Source organism: Poecilia reticulata, linkage group LG1 (genome assembly GCF_000633615.1).
Source record: "Poecilia reticulata strain Guanapo linkage group LG1, Guppy_female_1.0+MT, whole genome shotgun sequence".
NCBI classification, from domain to species: Eukaryota; Metazoa; Chordata; class Actinopteri; order Cyprinodontiformes; family Poeciliidae; genus Poecilia; species Poecilia reticulata.
Window position 1 is genome coordinate 23,941,412 of NC_024331.1, and position 18,191 is coordinate 23,959,602.

Consider the following 18,191-nt stretch of genomic DNA (forward strand, 5'->3'; position numbering starts at 1 on the left):
GCCTCTCATCACAGCTCTGCTGTTGGCGTTGGATCAGGACCTGCAAAAACAAGTTGAGTCAACTCTCATGTCCAATTAGTTGGATACTTTTTTGAGCTTTGCCCTTGAAAGAGAAAGCAAAGTACCTGGGATCATCTTTGCTTAGCTCTAAATCTTTTAATAAAATTGTCCATTTAGTTGCGTTTCATGGTCAGCTCTATGTAGGATTTACGGTTTTATTCTGAAGCCGTATAAATGTGTTGTGCAAATATTTCACAGATAAACATCACACGGCAATTATTTGTGTAAATCTGGTTAAAGCTGAAGCCAAAGTAAGTTGCCTGGTTTTAATGTGTCACTGCATAGTGACCAGAAAGAAAATCTCTAAAGGGTAGATGTATATACCTTAACTCTATTGTTTCCATGGCAATGAAATCACACTGAAGCAGAGCGTTTTACCACAGGATACTGACATGGACCACACATGCTGCCTTCTCATACCGTGCCTTCCACCCATCTATTAAGTGTGTTTGATGTCTCTCCAGGTAATAGGTGGGTGCTTGTCTTTAATGGTGCATTGTTACAGCAGCGATGGAAGGATCAGTTTCAAACCTGGAATGATCAGGAACTTCACCTGCATCCCTTGACACTCCCTACTTTGTGCCTTTTAATCGAAGTGTGCGTGCTTTGTGTTATTGGTGGGTGGGCAGAAGTAGGAAGCGTTAACTAGACATCAAAGTGTGAATGAAGAGGCTTTTAAGTTGAACATCTTAAACTGATCAAGTTATTGAACTACACTGACTTGCAAAAGTGTTCGAACCCCTCAAAACTTTTTCACACCGTCACGTTATGGCCACAAAATGATTTTGCTGAGCAGCAATAGGTTTGGTTTGGCTATTAATAACTAAATGTTGAAGGCAATTAATAAGGAAATTTGTCATTTAGATCAGAATTAACATATCTAATTCTCAGGTAGATAATTGTCAAATACTGTAGTACGGTCTCAGTTGTTGCTTATGCCTTCCTAATATGACTGAGGTATTAAATAACTATAGATGAAAGGACAAGTCCAACACTGACGTCACTTTTTTTTTTTGTCACTTTTTGCAGTTTTGTCACTTCCAGATTGCTGACCCTTAGTACAATTTAAAATATTGTGTGGCTCAGTTTGCAGCTGCAATGAACTGTTTCCTTTCTTCAATTGATGAACGAAACAGGGCTCCACGAGGTGTTTAAAACACTGAATGTTGTTTTATAACCTGCTTTAAACTTCTCCACCACTTTCTCTCTGACCTGCCTGCTGTGTTTGGTTTCCATGACGCCACTTCCTCGCTCATGTTTTCTACCGCTGAGAGCTCCAGAGAACAGCTGGAACGCAGGTGGACTTTGTTTAGTAATTAGATAGCATCTGAAGGCTAACACTGGCTTTTATTGGGGAGTATAAGGGCAAGGACGCCAAATACAAATGCATGGCACCGTTTTCAGATTCTAATTCCAGAAAATGATTTGAAAATACTTTATTGTTACAATGTGTTGCTCTGTCACACATAAGTCCAACAAAATCCATTAAAGTTGGCTGTAACGTGACACAACGTGAAAAAGTTTAGGGCTGTGGATGCTTTAGCAAGATTCTGTATACTGCCAGTGAGCTACAGTCAGCTGCTGAGCTAGACACCCGGAGCCCCTCATCAGGAATCGCTGGTAATCCCTCGATTTCTCCCTCCTTCCCCCTCTTTTCTCCTCCCACCCCCTCCACCCGTTCTCTCCATCCCTCCGCGTTCCTGCGAGGACGTATGCGCAACGGAGCGGAGCCGCTTCATCTCCTGAAGCCGAACCCAGGCAGCGTCTCGGCGGACTCGGTCGGAGTGTTGCTCCCTGCCTCCCGGAGAGCTTCGTCCTCTCCGTCCCTCTCTCTCTCTGAAAAGCAGACCGCGCGCCAGGTGTCATGACGCACCAAAAAAACTGGCGCGTGTCCGAACTTCTTCCCTCAAGTCTGCCGCGTGCGCACATCGCTTGAAGTCGGGCCCTCGCTCCCTCTCGTGCGCGGATCAATCCAAATGAGAGCGTGTACGTCAGCCCCGGGCCCGTTTGTCATCTCCGTCCCGCTGTCACAGCTGATGATGTAATTGTTTCTCCTCCAGATGGATCCGCGCTCCGCTGCTCCTCCTGCGTCACTTTTCTCTCGGAGTGAAAAGAGTCGCTGCAGAATGTGCCTCTGAAACTTGGACCGCTGACAGGAAACCACCACATGAGGACATTTTACGCTTCAACTCCTGCTAAACTTGATCAACTTTCCTTAACAGGAGCGCGCGCTCGTTTGATGCATTGTGTTCTCGAGGAGAGAGATGGAGAGGAACCATCTGTATCTGGGGTCATTTGGTACGATCTAGTGGATGTATGGAGGAGAGCAGCCCGAGGATGACCGGCGGAACCCGGGAGGCTCCGGTGAACATCTCCCCGGCGGTGGCTGCCCACGCAGAGGGCGAGGAGATCGAGGTTTTGGAGAGTACCGACGTCCTTCCCGTAGCTCCAGAAGAAGTAGTAAGTCTGCACAGTATGCTTAGACTCACATCTGTAATGTCAGAAACCCCGGTGTCCGTTAATTGGATTATATAAAGTGCAAATTAAACTCTGAAAGACGCTCTTATGACATGACTGAACTGTTGGAATATTGTTTCTTGGCATAGGCTTATAAGAATTTATTCATTTTCAGACAGACTTGCTGTAAAACTGCTGCATTTCTTTTAATATTAAGACCATTAGATAAATTAATTTTTTTTTGTGTGTGTGGTGGTGTGCATCATTTTCAAACAGGTGCGCCAGCCATCTTTGGCACCTGAGTTTTTCTTCCTTCCTTCTCACTTTCACCTTCACTTGCTCTTCTCTTGTCTTTGTTTTTCCTGTCTCAGCAATGGAAATCTTTGTTTGACCAGGTAAGGAATGCAAAGTTCAAGTGATCTGCATGCTTTACTTGTCTGGTGTGTGTGTGTTTGTGTGTAACCTCTAACCTATGCAAGCAAAAGTACCCCTTGGACCTTGCAACTACAAGCTTAAATGTATTTCATTACATAATATGCATTTCAAAATGTCTCACACCACACTTTTCAGATTTTACTTGTGTCTCTGATACCCAATATAAAATTCTGACCAACAAGCTGCCTTCAGAAGACGCCTAATTCATTGATAGAATCCTAATGTGTTCTCAACATCAATCCAGCTGTTCTGTTCTGTTAGCGAACAAACAGCATCATGAAGACCAAGGAGCAGCAAACAGGCCATGGATAAGGTTGTAGAAGTTTAAAGCAGGGTTAGATTGAAGGACAACAACCCTAAACATGGATCCAAAATTGCAATGAAATGGTTTTGATAAAATATTTACATGTTTTACAATGGTCCAGTCAAAGTCCAGAACCTAAATTCAGCAGACAATGTGTGACTTGAAAATGTATTTCAACCTGACTGGGAGTAAGCTAGACACAAGTGAATAGACATTTCAGGTTTTTAGATATGCAAAGCTGGAAGTGACATACCAGCAGAGTTGAAATGACAGATTTTCCAGCAGATTATTGACTTTTAGGTATGAATTCAAGTTCACATAATAATTTTCTAAATTTTACTCTCATCAATTTAGAAAAACAATTTTTTTTGTTCATTAGATTGTGTGCTACTTTGTGTTGGTCTTTTTACTTAAAATCCAAATAAAACATGCAATGTTTGTGTTATAATGTCTTAATATGAAGGGTTCAAGGAGTATGACCACTATTGCACTGTAACAGATGATGTTGCTTCAGAAAAGTTATATCTACATATCTAAAGAACAAAAAACAATGTGAAGAGTTATTTATTTGCATTTCAGGGCATTATAATAGACAAGAACACAAGATAGGAGATACTCTTTATGTTACATGAGCTTTAACTTCAAAGTGTATTGTCCAACATGAAGTGGAAAGATTTTACAATAACTAAAAACTCAATGTATTCATACACCTTAAACCATTCCACTGAAGCTTCTTTGTATGCCAAACTTTATCTATATGGAAAGCAAGTGTGAATATGGAAATACCAGTTTCTCATTTAGGCTGATTAATTGATTGTATTTTTAGACTGAAATGTTGCCAAGGCCAGCTCTAAATCCCTCGCCTGCTGGGTAGCAATCATGGCACAACATGCAACAAGGCCACATCTCTGTCAAAGCCAGGAGGATCAGAGTGGGAGGACGCTGGGGGCCGAGGGTGTGTCGCTCGCTCACAGTGACCCCATAATGCCATTAGGACGACACATAATACTGGATGCATTGATCTATGAGTCAGGCCTGCCTTGTAAGAGACACATGACAGCATGCAGATGCACGCAAACAGCCAAGAAACCCCAGGAGAAGAGAAACAGAGACCGAATGATCACGCAAGCAGCCAGCTGAACTGACAGACGGCAAACGAGCCCCCCACTGTCACACACACGCACTTATTTATGCACAACTATCACTGTGTGGGCCTGCTGCAGCACCTGCCTGGCCTGAGATGGGGCCCCCTACTTTCTGCTGAGGGTAATTATATGTATTAATGTGTGTGTGTGTGTGTGTGTGTGTGTTTCAGTGTATGAGTCTGTGTGTGCAGAGGTTGGGTGGGATGTCCTGCGTTGCATCTGAGGCTCGTGTCAGGCTCACTCTTCCAGGGGTATACGGAGGTCCCACTGGGATTATGTTGTGACTGCGTGCGTGTGTGTGTGTTGGTAAGGGAGAGTTTTCTATGGACGGCCATTGAATGGGCCCCCTCAAGCCGCCATCTTTATGCGTGCCGAACGGCTTTGAGTTTCCTCAAGTGGGCGTTGGCCCAAAACAAAACGCGGGTTTGTCCAAATGGCGAGGTCGCTGGCCGCTCTGGCAGCTACAAATGTCCTTTCTCTTCTTTTGCTCTCTGTTCCTCCTCCTCACTCACAATGACTTGCTCCATTTGTCAAGGGGCCGACCTTGGCGACTCCCCGCTGCTGTGAAGCGACAGGAGGAATGATCACCAGGATCATTCAGTTCCTGAACATCAGGAAAAGCAAGGGTTTTTTTCTTTTATTCTGTTTTTTCCCATCCATCCTGGAAACTTGTGTTTGTGCAAAAAAGATGAATGATTCTGAAATAAAGAGCAAGGCTGGAGATTTAAGATGACGTATGGACACTGAAAAGATTATTAATTTATGTAAGTTTATTCTGATTGGATAGATTTCGTATTTGGCCATATAATTAGATTTCAGTAAGACTGACATAATACCTCTGCTTCTCTTACATTTTATTTTCATTTGATTGTCTGAGTTTGGATAAAGATATGAACCAAGAAGGGTTTTTTTTGTTGTTGCGACTTTTAATTACTGAAATTGAAAATGGCATAAAGCATGAGCACATTCAATGAAAATGTCAGTGACTCTTAAGAACAAGTGACATTAATTCTTCCTTTCAGTTTGTTGGTATCTGATGCAGAAATTATTTCAAGGTGCCTTCTTTCAGTCAGCTTTCCTGCACTGAACAGCAACATGTGGGGCATCAGTGTATTTCATGCTGTGTGCATTCTGAGAACAGCTCTACCCTTTTCTTTGCATCTCATTTAAAGGACTTACATCTGTATTAATGGTACGATGGAAAATGTTAGTGGTTTTGAAACCGTAATATTCCGTATCCATGGCCGTTACCCTGTTCACGGAAATATCCCGGGAAAGCATTAAATATACTCCTGCAAAGAATCTTTTACTGGCAATCTCAGGTGGCGACAATAAATGTTATGGATCTATACTTCCTGTTCAGATCCACAACATTTCTGTCTTTTTACAATCGTAAAACGTCAGGACATGAAATACGGCAGAGAGAGAGAGAGAGGCAGATGAGAGAAAGATTTGCCGCAAACATCTTGAGGTCAGGAGCTGAACCCAAGAAGGTTGCATCAAGGACAAAAAGCCTCTTTATGTGGGGTGCGCCGCCCTAATGCTACCCCATGCTCCACCGCTGAAGCTCTGCTTTTTAAAGGTGAAGGCTGTTCAGAGTGTCCTCAGAAAGCTGGATGGAAGATGTGTATTATTTAATCATCCTATTTTTTTTGTCACCGGCAGCCAATTTTTCTGATTGGTTGACAGTGAAATGAATCAATCTGCTCTGCTCTTCAAGCAAGTGGACAATATTTTAACAAAGCAGAGTCCTTCCTGCTGTGGAGGACTCTGTTGCAAGTTCAGAAGGTGTTTATGCTAAATGAGTGTAATAATTATTGAATGAAAGTGAGAAAAACATTCTAAAATGTGCTATTTTTTTGTAGCACTGATTCTGTTTGAGGGTCCATGGGAAGGAAAAGCTTGAAAGCCCCAAGTCTAGAGCAAATTCATTGCTCAAATATGATCACAGCAACATTAGCAGAATTCTGGCATTTTGACAAGAGATTCATTTATCACAATAAAATGTGGAAAATGGGTTGCTCTGTGAATACTTTATGGATGCACTGAATGTGCTCTACAAAAAAAAAAAAAACCCTCTTTAATTGGCAAATATTCTGCAAATAATTTGGAGTTACGATCCACAGAAAAATTTGCGACTGTGTGAATCTGCGAGTACTGAACTGCATATAGGCAGAGATCCAGTGCATTATGTTAAAATATAATAAGTGCAACACATTGTGTAAAAACCACCAGCCGTCCTGCACCTTAACGCTGTAAATATGTAGCCAGTTCATGTGACTCAGCTGGCAGTTTGATTTGTATACAAAACCTTTGCCTTCATATCGTTTTCAGTGACTCCCGTGGGGCTGAATTTTATTTGAGTTTCAAAGCGTCACAGGCTGAAATGGAAATGCTGTGTCGCTGTGTTCTGTCTCCCCCTTCTCTCCTCTCTCCTGTCCCTGGAGAGGATTTTGTTGCTGTGTAAGTGCTTCCCTCCTCTGAGGAGTGCAAACCTCAATGCTTCGATTCATGTTCCCCATCTCCTGAAACAAACAAGAAGAGTAAGCACAGAAACAGATAACGTCTAATGAAGCTGGGGAGATGTAGTCAATGAGGGAGCTGATGTCTGTCCTCCACACACACACACACACACACACACACACACACAAATCTGGAAAGGCTGGAGCTGTTGTGAGCTTGTTCAAAGATAATGGCATTATCACAAGCAAGGAACAGGTTCTTTTTTAGATTCTACCTTCTCTGTCGGCTTACTCACTGCATCACTCTTATGATACAACGTTCACCCAATTTCTAGAGGCTATCACACTTTAGAGTCAGATTTAAAAAAATTTTTTTCATGATCAGCAAGTTTATACCAGAATGTAAAATGAGTAGACGGCCTTATGTTTTGCTCCCTGGGAGACAACATCTGATGAGTTTCCCTGCCTGACTGTGACGAAGACAGTTAATTAAGGAATGTTTGACAAGATTTCTTTGTCCCATCTGCTTCTCGTGTTCACGGGTGAAGGGTTTTGTCAAAACCACGTCTTGCTGTTTGCAGTCTGCAGTAGGAGTTATTTAAGAAAGCATTTAAGCTTCACTTGGGGAAGTCGGCTGCCTCAGAGTTTGAATTGGTTCTATTTTAGTCTAGAGATGCACCGAGATGCAGTGGTGACTGGAACCAAACGATCTCAGCTGGATTAGATCTGACCGATAACCAGGAAAGACAAATGTCCAACCTTTTTCTGATCACTTGACATACCACTGAGGAACTTCCTGGTTACTGCTAAACAGAGCACTCTTCAGTGTGGAAATTGTTACTGAAGAAAGACAACTTATACTCATTTCCATTGTGAAGTTTATTATTATTATTAATTGGAATGAAGACAGGAAATTTTTATTTGGATATCATTTAACTCATTGACTTTGACGTCAAAGCAGTTGGTTATTGTTGAGAAGTTATTTAACTTGTTTGGAAATTTGTCTGTAATTCTGCAATAATATCTTGTCCAGATTGTTCTTTATTTTTTGTTTGTTTTTATTGTTTTGTTTGATAACTGCTGTTTTAAAGCCTAGGGGGGAAATATTTGATAAGAGGGAATGCTTTTAGTATTTGAATCAGATCAAACGCAATGACAGGCAAAACTTTCTTAAGGAAAGTTGTTAAGATGTCAAGACAACAGATAGCAGCTGTTAGCAGATAACAGGGAGCTCCTCTGTTTATCTCTTCACCGTCTCAGTCTTTGTGACAGGAGAGAAATGCTGGCAGCGTCTTGGAGATCTCATTGTTAGATAGGAATCTAGACTGTTGTTTACGAATACTACTGCTAACCACACTGTCCATAAGCTCTTTAAGTAACACTGTAGGCTTTTATCTTTGCTTTTCCTCTGGAGGAAGCCCTGTTTTTCTACAACACACACAGTGTGACATTGCTGCTGCTTCTAAGATAAATATTTGATGACAAGACAGGAAGGCAAGCGGAAATACTTTGGACATTGTTAATTATATTCTTAAAGAAAACTGGAATTCAGTTTTGGAAGGTTTACAAAATCTGTTTTGTGCCAAGATTTTATTTATTTATTTATTTTTTGTTAATTCTTAAAAACTACCAGCTACTAGCCTGTCTGGTTGTGGGCTCAATCGCCATCTGTGTGTTTGCATCTCTATGTGCCCCCAGCTGCCTTTCTGCTGACAGCCTGCTCCCAACGCCACCTTGAAATCCCCTCAGACATTTGCCCCCAGGAGCTTAGAGATTAAACACTTTCACATGGCTGCATACTTTCAATGAAAGTGTTTCCCTTTTCATTTCTTGGTCGGTGGCATATAAAAAACACCAAAAAAACATTGTATGCCACCTAGAATGACCCTTTAGGCCACAGATATAAATGTTTTGCTGCTATTTTACTAATGTTGCCTGGAAGAACATACTCAGTTGCTTCTTGTACTGTATGATTTACAGTCATCGCTACAACGAATGTAAACTGTATTTTATTTGTGCTAAATCTCTTGTAGTCTAGCTGGTAGAGCCTTACGGTCTTCAATTTGTCTCGAAAGGGAGGATTCACCTCCCAGGTAGCTGCTATTTGACGGGTAAGTGTGGAGCTGGAGCTGCGTTTAGCCGTGCGTGTAGGGAGACGATGTCTCGCTGCGCCCTGTCAGCTTTACCCATGCTGCAGACAAAGCCATGCAGAAAGTGAGATCATGGAGAGCAGCCCGGGACGCTGATTGTAGTTTTCTTTTGACTCTGTAAGGGGATGTCTTTTCCTTTGCCTTCACCTCCAGACAACCTGAAACTGAAGGCTTTAAATGTCAAAGGACCCCAAACATTGTTGAAAAAAATAAAGGAGAAAAGGCGTGTTTTTGTGTTTTGGAGTGAGAACAAAGTTTATTTGTTTTGATTATATGTACTTATATAAATGTAAGAGATAAAAACCCACCAAAAGCAGTGATGTTTCTCCTTAGCTTGGTGGGTAGCAGTTTCCTCACAGCTCCTAGATTAAAATTTGTGTGGATTTTTGCCTGTTCTCTCTCTCTGTGAATAGTGTATAGATTCTCTCCAGTTACTCCAATTTCCTTCCAAAGTCCTAAAACATTTACATTAGATTTATTGGCAAATCTAAATGCTTCTTAATCTTTCAACTTACCAACAAAGAGTTCAACCTTCGAGTTCTTTAGTCCTTTCCAGCTCAGCACAGAACCAGTTTTTCCAGTGCCGGTGCTTTAACGGTGTAAACAGTACAACAGGTGCTAACAAACCACTTCAGCTCTGGAACTGGTTTTGTGGAAAGCCCCCCCCCCCTCCCTAAAACAAGAAGCTTGAAACTTTCACTGCAAGCTTATTAAAGAAGCTTGCAGAGCATAACATCTGCTCTGTGATGATGTTGTCAAAATACCAGATGAAATTGTGCTCAATTTTGATCAAACTTTTTTTTAATTGTAAACAAACTATCAGGCAAATTTGCATTAAAATAGTTTGTTTAAATATTGCTTACAAAGCAACAAGGTAGGTAACCCCATGGATTTTTCATTGGCTTGCATTGGGTACAAAGTGTTTTCTTTTAATTCATTTACTTTGCAACGTGTAGATTCAACCAGAAACATCTGGTCAAATGGTAAGGAGAATGATTTACCTTTCATCAGAGCAATATGTTTCAAATTAGGGAATCGGTGAGGTGCATTATTTTTCAGCAACGGGCCCTCGTCTCTCTTTTATCTACATTATTTTAATACGCCGATGTAATTATCAGCCTAATTGCCACTGACACACACACAGATGGTGGGTTCACTGTTTGCTGACCTGCTCTTCCAGAGCTCCGTCAGCGACTGACACCAGCTGAGCCTTGGCGATGACTCAACAATAAACACTTTGAGGCATCACTGAGCTGCGTATTATTAATTTAGGATGATAACGGTATTTATGAGTTTGGAATTACACCACGCCTCATTCTGTCCTGAGCTACCTGGGCCGCGCTGCAATGGAACAACAGCCAGAACCTTAAAGATTTTCTTGGAAAGATATGATCAGAGCTCATCTTCCCCCAGCTCCCCTCCCGCCCTCCTGCATCTCCCCTCCCCGGCTCTAAATAGATTCTCTTAATGAAAGGCACAGTTCCAGTTGGCAGAGTGTGAAAACAGTCTCTGCCGAAGTAAAAATAGCTGCTGGATCTGTTGATCTGTAAGTGGCAGCAGCGAGAAGATGTGGTCGTTTATCTGTAATTGGTTGCAGAATGCATAAAGCATATAGCAGCCATAGCATGAAATCTGGATGACTCTGCGGTGTGGTAACACCCATATGTGCATACATGCGAGTGCGTGTGTGTGTGTGTTTACATGCCATTATGAGCAACGTAGTGAGGATATTTAAGGAGGTTGGGTTAAGACTGTATCCCTTTATGAAATAATTCTAGTTTAAATAGGAATGTCTTCTTCTTATTCTCCAACGTTTGTTTCCCTTCAGGTTTGACTCCTGTTGAAAAATATAAAACGCTTTGATTTTATGCTGGCTGTGACCTCTTTTCTCACCCAAGCCAAGCTGATTGAAGCCTGTTTGGTTTTAGTTTAACTAAAGAGCCAGTGTGCAGTGTTGCTTTACACATGTCTACGTTCAGTTAGCTAAACCAAAAGAAAAACAGAAACATATTTTCTGCTCATTTTCCAGAGTGTTACCGTCAGTTCCTTTTGCTCCATGCTTATTTTTAATGTTACAACAAACCAAGAATTATATTGCACAATCAATAATTCAGAAGGTTTGTGTCTACTGTTCGGTGTAATTATTTTTGATTGCTTCTGCGTTGGTGTGATGTAGTTGATGTACAATGTACTGGAATGAGTTGCAAAGATATTTATGAGGCGCTAGGACTCAAGAGAACCACCATGGAATTTATTGTCCATTCTTCATTGATGTGATTCAGAAAGTAACAAAAGAACCGATAACTATATATAACTACATAAAAAGCACTGCAGGCCTCACTTGCCTCAGTGAAGGTCTTAGAGAACAAGGCAAAAACTGCATCAGTCGGACAGTTTCAAGCCAAAACCACGGCTGACTGAAAAGTAAGGATGGGCGATATGGACTTTTATGGAATTTTATCACAATATTTATTGATGCAATTGTGACAATGATAAAACTGGTTTTAAAAAAAATTACTTCTTTTTTGGGTAACTGGTTGTGACTGCATGGTGCAGCATCATGGTGCCACAAGCACAAATACTGATCTTGAAAAACATTCCCAGTTGAAATGGGTGTTTTCTGGACACCGTTTCCTGAAAGGAGTGTGATTTATATCGCTAAACTGCACACAGTAGCTGCATTTAGTAACATTTTTGATCATCAAAGATGGAGGTGGTGTGATGGTCTGACTGCTTTGTTGCTTCAGAACCTGTTGCCGTAATTTTTAATATGATGACTCATCATAAAATGCTGACAGGAAATGCTCTGCCATCAGTTTGGGAACCTTAAGGTGAATCTCACTTGGGTTATGCTGAACGACGATGATCCTAGGCTCACATTTTACTTCTAAACGGCTGAAAAGTTGAAGGTTTTTCAGTGGCCTTGTCTGGATTATTGCGCTGCTTTACCATGACATTTAACGGGGTGTTTATGCTGAAAAACGTGCAGTGTTACTAAATTACATAATTCTGTTCTGTTTTCCCTCCAGAACAGCTAAACTCTTTGAGACAGACAGGATGGTGACAACCAAAACACAGAAAAACTTCCAGGGCATACTCCCCCAGTGCTAGATATGCTTTGGAACATATTTTACTGGATTCATATTTTAAATCATTTACCTGTTTGCAGCCGAGCGTCTCATTATGTGCTCAGCTGTCGGTTAAGCATTATTTTAAACAAACTGTTCCTCTAGTGTCTCCTTGTTTACTCCTCCGCCTTCTTATCTCCCTTGAGTAGTTGTGGCAGACAGTTTTGTAGACGAGCGAATGGCAGGAATGCACAATTCAAAGGTAATGGCATTTTTCACTGCTTCCTATACACCCACGCCAAAGCTGAATGCATTCTGCTTTTTCTGGATGCCTTTTTCACACTTTGACATCTTTATTTGTTTTGGAGAGAATGTTATATCTGTGAAATCTGCTCACAGTACAAAATCTCAACTGCTCATCGGGTGTGTCTTGTAGATATTTAGTCACTGTCCAGTCCCCTGACTGTTTTGCTGTTGGGATGGGGAACCTTTGCAGGTTCTGCCTGACAGGCTCAAGGTGAGCGACAGTGCTTAGCTTTCACCCAGATCCCCGCTCCCTATCTGTCCCCTCTGTGTCATCTTACAGGACGCTGCAGCCAGAGCCAGCAAGCTGGGCCAAAGTGCTGAAGTGGCCAGCTGTGAGAAGGACAAAGCCACATTACACGATGCACAAAGGAAAGCAGTGAAAATGAATGTCATATTGGGTTTTTGCTTCTCTGCTGGGATGTTTTACCAACTTTTGCTGCAGTGCTTTTCTCGGTGTACTTTCATAAAAGACATAAAAGAAAGAATTAATTACACTGCAGTGGCATGAAAGCAAGACCAGATGTTATATTTATGATTATTTAATGAAGTTTTTGAATGTTAACTTCCCATCTCCCATTTTCCCATTTATAAAACTTTGACTTGTCAAAAACCAATTTAGGTGGTTCCAATTTTTCTTTAAATGCAATGATTAACAGCATAAAAAAATATAATATTCAGAGCCTGTTATCATCTTAGCCTTCAGTGCTTCATTAGTGTTAGTGCCATTAACATGTCTTTTAGTTTATGTTGTCTGGCAGGTTTTGTTTTGGTGTTCATATAGATCTGTTCCCTTGACGATTAAAATCAGCATTTAATAATTGCCGTCTGTATTTACTTAGGTTAGGTTTTTTATGACATATAAAAGTTTTGATGATGTGAAACATTTAAGTATAAGAAGCAAAAACGGTAGAACCAGTTTTTCCGCAGCACTGTACCTAAGGCAGTCCTTGGTTTTTAACCCTAAAATGTTGTGGCATTTTTGGAATCACAGCAAAAATACATTTGACATGTCAGTTTTGAAAGGGATACTTTCTTTACTTTACTTTGCTTTAAAATTCAGTACCTCAGTTTGGAGTTAGTCCCAGCACTAAATCCTTCAACACCCCTTGCTCCCAAATTGAAACTCACTCTGGAAAACTCATTTTGACCTTTTCCATTTGAGTCCAAGGAGGACAAGGACTGCTGCTACACAAGGCTCCGAAAAATGTTGTGATTGAATGTACGGTAGCTGTGAAGTCAGAAATGATTCATTTTCAGACTTTGTCTTGTTGTCTTAATACAGCCATGTTGGATTTGTTCTGGCACAGAATCATAACTACACAATTGTTCTGTGGAATTTCATGGTTTGGGCATAAGAAGGCAAATAGTTGTTTCTAGAAAAATGAAATATTTGAACGAGCAATTACTATTGGTGTCTAATCTAAAATGGCATATTACATAACTGTAAATGAAACGGATTGTCTCCAAATATTATTCCAAAACCTTTTTGGAATGATTTGAATACACTAGTAGATTCTAGGCTACTAATTGTGTATTTCTCTCTTTTTTTTTTATTTGATTTTCTTGTTTCTTGAAGTTTACTTTGCATGTTTTTTTTTATTTCAGAAAACATGTAACCATTCCTCTCAGTGTTGATGGCAATGCCTTTCAAGCAGACAAGTCTGCCCGGCGCCTTGGAGACCTGTTTGCAGCAGGGTTGTAAAAGGCTTATTTATTGCTGCAATTTGGTGAAAAAAAAAAAACTGGACTTCTGGTGCTCTCAGATTTTACCAGCAGTGGGTAGAGCAGCCAGAATTTGTACCCTTCTTACTAAATGCTACTATATTACTAAAGAGCAGCATTAAAATTACCAATATAAGAGTACCATTACTTTTAAATTAATATTGCTCAAGTTCAACTTAAAAGTATGGTGGAGTAAAACTGTATCTAGAAGTAAATTCCCATTAAAATGTTTTCTGAGTGAGTGAATAAGTAAATATAACCGATCGCCACCTCTGGATTCTACGGTTCTGTTATAACATTGTGGTTGATCTCAGTTTAGTTCAAGTTAATTTACAGTCCATTGAATCACAATTACATGTTTAGCATTCAGTCAAAAAGAAAATTTGAATTAATACTTAGAAACTCAAACACAATCTGACAGAAACAGTTTGTTAATGTTCTCCATGAAACATCTTTGTTGGCGCCTTTAATCAGTTCACAAGAATCTTTCAAAAGTGTTGCTAAAAAATGTAAAAATTATAATTTTGCTGTAAAATTGTAGAAAAACACATGACGTGCTACAATTTGGCTTGCAGTAAATAAATGTATTTATGTCTTTCTGCTTTAGCATCATAACCAACATAGACCTCCAGATAATGAGCCATCTGTTCAGCTACTGGAAAAATGTTTACAATATTTAATATTTCCATCTCGCCAACAAAGTTTTATCAAAGAAGGTCTTCTCTCTGGCTGACCTATACTCTTTTGGCACTGAAGCAACTAAGAGTTTCTTGGCCTTTTATGCTGCAATAAGCAGAAAGTTTCACCAAAGGTATTACAGGTTTAGAAATGCATACTACTTAAATAATCAACTAATCTAATATTTATTGCAGTGCAGGCAGTTCTTTGAGAAATGCACATTGTGTAATGTGATATTGCACCTACAACAAATTTGTCGTGTATTTTGCAAACCAAAGGTGCTTTTTCCACCGAAGAAATTCCAGTTTTCTTTGCTTGGTAACAGTTCTTTTCCCTGAATGCAGGTCAGTTTATTCACCAACTGAATTTATAAACAATAGGTTTTATAACCCCCAATTTGTGTTTCTAAATCCTGACTCAAGCAATATGTAGGGGTGGCTGTTCTTGTTGGAAGCAGCTGTCACCTGCAATCAGAAGGTTGTGGATCCTGTTACATCTTAAGAGTTAATGAGCAAAACAGAATATTAGGAACTATGTGTTAATTTGCACATACTGTTGATCTGTAGTCTAAGCACAGAAGTTTGGTTCTCTGAGAGATCTCAGAGAACCAAATATTAAATGTAGCTGAACTTTTATTTGGACCTTACAAACATGCAAAGAAGGCTTCTAGTTGCATTAAAGCCACTTGCAGCAGCATCTCTGCATCAGCAATCACACAGCGGTGAGATTGCTGATTCATTGTGTACGCAGGCTGCAGGGTATAACCTCTCCCTGACACACTCACACGCTTTACTGTTACTGCCTTATTTAGATTATAGTGTTGAAGTCCGGTGTAAAACATACAAAAAAAATTTATGCACATTGCAAAAACCAGCAATAAGGATGGAACAAAATGTTTGGTCTCCTGAAATCACAACTTATGAAATGTGTGGATTTTGTGGAGTTTAGAACTGCACAGATGATGTTCAAAGCTCAGAACAACATGCTTCCAAAAATATTCACATTTATTTAAGAATAGAGAGGGAAGGTCTGACCTGAGATGACAATGTAATTTAAAGCAACCATGTGTTTGCAGCATGCTTATCTCAGGCTGTGGAGTGATTTTATTTTTTTTTTGCAATGAGAAATTTTGTTGGGGAATTGTGATAAAATGTAAGTGAATAAATAAATTTAAAAAATCATAAAATATTTTCATCGTATTGCCGATCTGTAGGTTGAGTCCATTTAACTGTCACTGATAAGAATTATGCTTAACCTCAAACAAATTCACACTAACCTTTTTTATTTCAGCCATCTCTTCTGGAAGTTAACCTGAATTTAAATGCAAACTTTAAAAGCATGCATGTAAAGCTCGCTGATGGGAGGTAAAAAAAATCGAAACTTTCCCCAAAATTAAATCTTCATAAACGGCAAATTCGATTCATCGATAAAATCAATTTATGTCCCAGTCCTAATTGAAACCATTAAAAGTAATGATTTGTAATTCAGTGGACCCACCACACTTGTTTAGCTTCCTGATCTGTCTTTTCTGGATGTCAGGTTTTCCTCAGCTGCAAAAATGTTGTGTGAAACTACTCCTCTCTCCCCTTACCTTAAAAGGAAACAGGCGCTGATCTTAAAGAGCAGGGATTGTTTATTTATTTCTTGCCGCTCTCTGAGGATTATGGAAACAGGATTACGAAGTGGAAGCTGCCCTGATGGGAGTTTTCACCACTGAAAAGGGATCATTGGACAGCTGACTGGCTCACTGCCTGATTAAAATGCTTGCGAAAACATCCAGCATGCTATATTGTCTCAAAAGAGCCCAGATTTGGAAATATTAATAAGATCTACATTGCTTTTTGTAGGGGACACTAAAACAGATGGCAACTTTAAAAATGTTTCTTAGTAGCCCATAAGCTCCCCCATCCTCAGCCGAGCCTTTTGTACTGACCCTTTTCTTTTTTTTCCCCTTTCTTTTGGAGATTTTAAGTCTGCAGCCTCCCCTTAGGGCAGCACAACCTCGAGTCCATTTCCCAACTATTACAGATCATAAATCTCTGTGGTGAATGGAGCTGTGGCCGTCGGTGGAGCCAGGGTTTGATGGTGTTGTTAGGGGAGCTGACCTGAGGGCAAGCCTATGGCAGAAGAAGAGACTGAATGGGAGAAGGGGAAAAAAATAGACGGCATGAGGATGGCTCATTAAACAAATGTTTCTTTCTGCGTTTTGTTCCCTGTCGTTCTCTAAGAAGAGCTGCTGCATGTGTGAAGCAGCTAAGAGATGTTTGACCGAGGGTCTGTCCTGTTGTTAATGGGGGGTTCTCACCTCGATGTAAAGGGGAGGTTCTGGGGAGAAAAAGGTCACAGACTTCTTTCTTTGTCTCTGTTCTGACCTGCCGTTGCCCTGTGCGCTGGGTCCTCGGCTTTACGTCTGCTTTTATGACAAGTTTAACTTGTTTGGTTTGTTTCTTGTGACTTTTTTAACACATTGTTCTTGGTGAAAGAGCTCAAGCATAGTCAGACTGGATGCAAAGCGTTTGTGAACATACATTTTCTTGCCTTGGAACTTTTGGATTTAGGTTCGGCCTTTGGGCCATTTTAACGCAATGTGTGCCAATCAGAATCAGATCTACAGCCAGTGTAGATCTGGCTGTAAGTTAACTGTTGCTGTCGTGCTGGAAGTGCCACTGTTGATATTCCACTTTACTCCTTAAATAGTCTGGTCTGTTAATTCACCATAACTTAGGGCCACACTTTGTGCTCCAGTGGCTCGCTTAGCTGCAGGGATGGATTCAGAGACTTCTCTGCTGTTTGAGATTAATATATGTAGATGCACTCTCTCTCTCTGCTGCACACAGTTTGTCCTTTCCTGATCATTTTGATGACCTTCTCTGCAGACTCTACACAGACGAGACTGCCATCCATGTAGAAATCACTATTTATCAATCTGGCAGTTTCAGGAAATTCATTTTCATATTGGGCAACAGAGTACTTCATTCATATTTCGCGTAGGCAGGGGATGATTCAAAAGACAATTAGTCCAAAAAGATCAACCTTTATGCAGTAATCTGTGGGCTCTGTGCTTGGATCGCTGTTCTTCCACCATAAAATATGTGGGTAGTGTCTATCTTCCTTGTTTATATGGAACTTCTGGAACATTTTCTCATCATCGCAGGTAACAGCGATTGTGTTTTTGTGAAATCTGCAGGATATTCTGTCCAGCCCATTTGTGAAATTAGATCAAGTTACTAAGCATTGACTGAGATTGGTGTCAGATTGGCAGAGCAATCAATCACAACTCTAATTTTGTCTGGCTTTCTTGGGTGATAAGCCCAAACCACGACGTCTTTGTGGTTTGGGCTGACTTTTTAACCATCTCTGCTTCACCATCCTGAAAGACACCTTACGTAAATTTAATGTAATCG

The 18,191-nt window shown here is 40.4% G+C and overlaps 1 protein-coding gene across 3 annotated transcripts in view; it reads left to right on the forward strand.

Annotated features, from left to right (window-relative positions):
• The first annotated feature begins 1,336 nt into the window (after window positions 1–1,336).
• rhbdl3 (rhomboid, veinlet-like 3 (Drosophila)) overlaps window positions 1,337–18,191 on the forward strand; it is a 56,671-nt gene continuing 39,816 nt past the window's right edge. The window contains exons 1-3 of one of the 3 annotated variants that reach the window (XM_008414911.2): window positions 1,337–2,046; window positions 2,121–2,520; window positions 2,889–2,912. In XM_008414911.2, the coding sequence (XP_008413133.1) occupies window positions 2,377–2,520; window positions 2,889–2,912 (168 nt within the window). In that variant the 5' untranslated portion in view covers window positions 1,337–2,046; window positions 2,121–2,376. Of the gene's footprint in view, window positions 2,521–2,888; window positions 2,913–18,191 lie in introns of all 3 variants that reach the window. The other 2 variants (XM_017307226.1, XM_017307230.1) reach the window with 2 other exon arrangements.